This window comes from Manacus candei, unplaced genomic scaffold (assembly GCF_025592945.1).
Source record: "Manacus candei isolate 608988 ecotype Guabito, Panama unplaced genomic scaffold, ASM2559294v1 h1tg000023l, whole genome shotgun sequence".
In the NCBI taxonomy this organism is placed as follows: domain Eukaryota; kingdom Metazoa; phylum Chordata; class Aves; order Passeriformes; family Pipridae; genus Manacus; species Manacus candei.
This window is the reverse complement of record NW_026138071.1, coordinates 11,991,645-11,996,140: the sequence shown is the minus strand read 5'-3', so window position 1 is coordinate 11,996,140 and position 4,496 is coordinate 11,991,645. Positions and strand designations below refer to the sequence as shown.

General features: G+C 66.2%; 1 protein-coding gene across 1 annotated transcript; it reads right to left on the bottom strand.

Annotated features, from left to right (window-relative positions):
- Window positions 1-304: 304 nt before the first annotated feature.
- Window positions 305-2,454, bottom strand: SP5 (Sp5 transcription factor). The gene is made up of 2 exons (XM_051787479.1): window positions 1,953-2,454; window positions 305-1,426 (listed from the first exon to the last, which is right to left on the bottom strand). Exons 1-2 carry the CDS (start codon window positions 2,001-2,003, stop codon window positions 374-376), a joined length of 1,104 nt encoding a protein of 367 aa, XP_051643439.1. The 5' UTR covers window positions 2,004-2,454; the 3' UTR covers window positions 305-373.
- Between the last annotated feature and the right edge of the window lie 2,042 nt (window positions 2,455-4,496).

The following is a 4,496-nucleotide window of genomic DNA, read 5'->3' as shown; positions in this document are numbered from 1 at the left end:
CCGACGCTGCCACCTCACCCCCGGATGCCCACGAGCCTCGACTCCCGCGGCCGGGCCAGGCCGACCCCGCTCTCTCCCCAGCGCCCGCGGCCTCCGCTCAGCCGCGCTCCGGGACGGGACGGGCACTTGTCCCGGGATGGTCCCGGAGCCCTAGGAGCGGCCAGTCCCGGGCCTGAGGGTCCGCGGAAACCGCCCGCAGCCGAGGTCCTGCTCGCCGGGCCCGACGCGAGTCCGAGAACCGGCCGCCCTCCCCGCCGCCACGGCCGCCCTGCCCCCGGCGGCGGGGCACCCCCAGCCCGGGACCCGCCGCGGCTCCGCTCGGCTCGGCCCGCAGGGGCGGCGGCCGCCCGCGGTCCCGGGCCGATGCCGGCGGTCACACGTCGCGGCTGTCCTCCCGCTTGACGCCGTCCGCCGCCGCCTTCAGCTTCTTGTTCTGGTGTGTCTTGACGTGCTTGGCCAGGTGGTCGCTGCGCATGAAGCGCTTCCCGCACTCGGGGCAGACGAAGCGCTTCTCGCCCGTGTGAGTCCGCAGGTGCCGCTGCAGCTCGTCGGAGCGGGTGAAGCTCTTCCCGCAGAAGAGCCAGTTGCAGACGAAGGGCCGCTCGCCCGTGTGCCAGCGCAGGTGCGCCTTCAGGTGCGAGGTCTTGCCGTACACCTTTCCGCAGCCGGGGATGTGGCAGATGTGCTGTTTCTTCTTGCCCGGCTCCGCCTCCGGGGCGCTGCCCGCGGCCGACTGGCAGTTGGGGCAGCGGCAGCGGCGGCACCTCCTGGCCGTGGCCGCCAGGGGAGACTTGGTCTGCAGCAGGGCGGCGATCTGCGTCTGGTACTGGGCGAAGTCCGAGTGCCCCAGCACCAGGCTCCGCGGCAGCGTCGCGGCGGCGGGGAAGCGGTGGCCGCAGCCGCCCGGAGCACTGGCCTGCTGGATGCTCCACCAGGGGATGTCCTCGGGCGGCGGGTTGGGCGACAGCTGCCGGCAGGGCTGGGCGGGCGGCAGCAGGTTGGAGTACCCGGGCGGTAGGGCGGCCTGGGCGGCGTAAGGGACGTAGGCGGGCGGACAGCTGGACGGCAGGGCGGCCATGGAGGAGGGCAGCATCTTGACGGGGGAGAACTCGTAAGGGTAGGAGGGGTCGGCCGGGGGGGTGAGAGGCAGTTCGTGCGACCCCCCGAAGGAGGGCTGCAGGTGGTTCTTCTGAGGGGTCAGTCCCAGGCTGGGATGCGGCGGCGGCAGCCCCCCTGGGGAGTGCGCCGGCATCTCGCCGCTCCACGGATGGAAGATCCTAGAGGGTGATCCCAGTGTCGGGTCGTAGGAGACCGGTAGGAAATCCGAGGGCGCCGCGCCCGGCTGTCCGATCCGACTACAGGTAGCGGCCAGAAGAGCCAGGGGCGAGTGTTTGGCCAAGTCTGGGGAGGCGCTGGGGGTGCGGTCCTGCGCAGGAACGGGAGGGATGGAAAGAGGGAAGAGAGCCCGTTACTCGCCGCCCGCCGCCACCGACCCGCGGGAAAGTTCCCGCGCCGCTGCCCGTGTGCGGACGAGCTCGCCCCGCCGCTCCCGCATGGCCGGCAAACTTTCCGAAAACAACGCGCGCCCAGCGAGCAGGACGGGCCCGGCCCCCCCGCCCCGCCCAGAGACCGGTGCAGCCGGCCCCGCCACCGCTCCTGGGCCGGGGAAGCGGCTGCTGTGGGCAGGGGCCAGACCCCGTGCCCCTCACCCTCCTTGCCACGGAACACCGTCCGGAATTACTCCCGGGCTGCTGGTGGGAGAGGGAAGCTGCCGGCCCGAGGAGCCCGAGCCCGGCCTCCTCACTCCCGCGGAGGTCGCCACCTCCCTCTGCGGGCCGCCCGCGGGGTGAAGCCCTAGGAGGGGGGCGGCTGCCGCCGGCTGCCCCCGCGCAACGCGGGTCACAACCGCGGGACACGGCGCCCCGTGAGCCGCACCGGGCGCGGGTACTGACCTGGAGGAAAGCCTGGAGGGAGTCGTTCCGGAGGACGGCCACCGCGGCCATGGCTACTGCGCCCGGGGCGAAGGGAAGGCGCCAGGGCACTGCTGAGGCATGAGGACGCCGAGGGGAAGACGAGAAGCTGCCCAGTTTCCTTCTCTCTCCCCCTCTTCTCTCCCGTTCCTTCTGATCTCTTCGCCTCCGTGCGCGTCCCACCCCCCCGCGCTGCGCGATCTCCGCGGACTGTCTGACTGCGCCAGGATCACCTCCAAGAATTTGATAAGGACTTTGCTGGGCCGCCAACCAGTCAGAGGGAAGATTTATGGCTTTGAAGTTTGCCGCTACCCAATCATCAAAGAATAGCGGCTCTTTCAGAAGCGAAAGCAAATCCTTTGAATCCACAAAGCTCCTATGGTGTGTTTGTTGGTCTGGATAAAAGAACTGATTATTAGGGGGGATGGGAAGGGAGGAGATAAAGGCGGGACAATTAATGAAGTAATCACTATGTGGGAAATGTATATACACAAATAATTGGATTTTCTTGATCAAAGGACCCCTTACCGCCTAGAGACCCTCGCCTTGGATGTGCAAGACACTGGATTTCCCCCTCCTTTTTTTTTTTTTTTTTTTGGCAATTAAGGATTTGTGGCAGAACCCTAAAGTGACAACGTGTCTGTTATCGCTCGACAAATCTGCCTCTGGATCCCAGTGATAGTGTTTAATGACCCAAAGTAACAGAACACAGCGAGTTCACCTGATCGGGGCTGGTCGATCCCAGCCGTAAAACTTCCCTGGAGTAATTGTCGGTGGTTCCTCCCCGCTCCCTCCCTCCGCCCGCCCTTCCCCCGAGGCTGAGGGATATGCCCTCGATATGACTCCGCAAATAACTGCGCATTTTCTCCTCTGGTAGCGGGGTTTGTTTCGCTTCGCTCCGCCAGCACTGCCCCCTCGTTACCGGGAGCCCCCGCCTGGCGCGGGGCCAGGCCAGGCGCCCAGCCGGGCCCGGGGAGGGGCGGCGGGCTGCCACAAGCTGCAAGCGCTCCCGCAGACAGACACCGACAAACCGGGCAGCCGGGAAACCGAAGGGAAAAGTTTCCTCTTCCCTAGCGGCAGTCGGGTATGAAAGACGTAGTTCCTTTAAGTGAAGACCGGAGTTTCTCCTGGCGGGCCTGCTGAGCCGGCCTGCCTGCGCCGGGGGCGAGCGCGGGTCGGGGGCTCCTCGGGAACACCGACGATGCTGCCTGGTCTCAGCCTCACTCGCTCGCCCACCTCCTGCCACAAAGCCTAACTCGGCCTCAAGCGCTCTTGCTCCCTCACCTCGCACCTTTCGGCCTCTGTCTATATGTGTCTATGCGTGTGTGTATGAAGGATCCAACCTTCTTTGCGTTCGACCATGTGTGAGGCTATTGACCCTCTAACCAGCACCAGGCACATCTGGGTCGCAGCTTGCCGCCACCGCCGGCTGCTGTGCTCAGTGGGCCGCAGACCCCTCGCGCTGTGCCGCCCCGCGAAGGGCAGGCGGGGCCCCGCGCTCCTCCGCGGGCTCGCTCAGCTCCGCGCTCCGCCGGGGGCCCTGGAAACGCGCTCCTTTCCTCGCCGCTTCCCCATCTGCTCCGAGGCCAACCGAAACGCTGGCCTGCTTGGTCAAGTACCAAACGAGGACGTTCATCTCCGTCCTGAGAGGGTGGGGGTGCCCTTTCGGGCAGATGCCGGCTGGCTCTGGTCCTCCGGAGCTGTTTGCACAGGTAACTCGATCCTCCCCGCAGTCGCTGGGTTCAATTGTATTCGCACCGCCACTGAAGTCTCTTTAAACGCCAGCACACAGAGATCTTTATCTGCCTTTCCTGTGGAAACAATCACCGTCCGCTCAAAGACTTTCAAGACTTGTAGGGCTTGAATTAGATCGGTTTCTTTGAAGGGATTAAAGTGCCAAGTCCTCTCCCACGGCTCCATATTGAGTTCTAGGGAGAAGTAAAAGCTCGACCTCGTGTTACACTGATCCTCTACGCTGCAGGCTCATCAGGCTCTTCCAATTTGCCAGGTAACCGCTTCACCTGGTCGGCAACAGGGAGAGAAGGGCCCCGCACCCAGCGCTTTTACCAGGCACTAATGCACCCTCGCCACCGCTGCAGGACCTCGCGGCCCGGCAGCAGCCCCCAGCAGGGCACGAGGCTTCCCATCTCCCTGCGAGGGTGCAGGACTCGCACAGTCCAGCACCTCTACCCACCGCACACAAACACCTCCCAGCACCGCCGGTGCGCGATCCTCCGGGGGTTGAGCCGCGTCCATACGGGACATGGCGGGAATCGGGGAACCACAGCGAGCCCCGGCCAGCAGCGCACACAGGCACAGCCTCGACCCCCGCCCGCAGCCGTCGGGTGGCCCGGGCTCATTGGCCAAGCTCCAGCCGCGCCACTGGAGCCGCACCGGGGCAGGAGCGCACTCACTGTCCCCCCCGTCTGAGCTGCAGCCAGGGCAGCCGGAGACGAGGAGGAATCCCAACGCGGGGAGCCCGACCCGGACCTCTGCTTTCTGAAGCAATAACCGCCGGACAAGCGA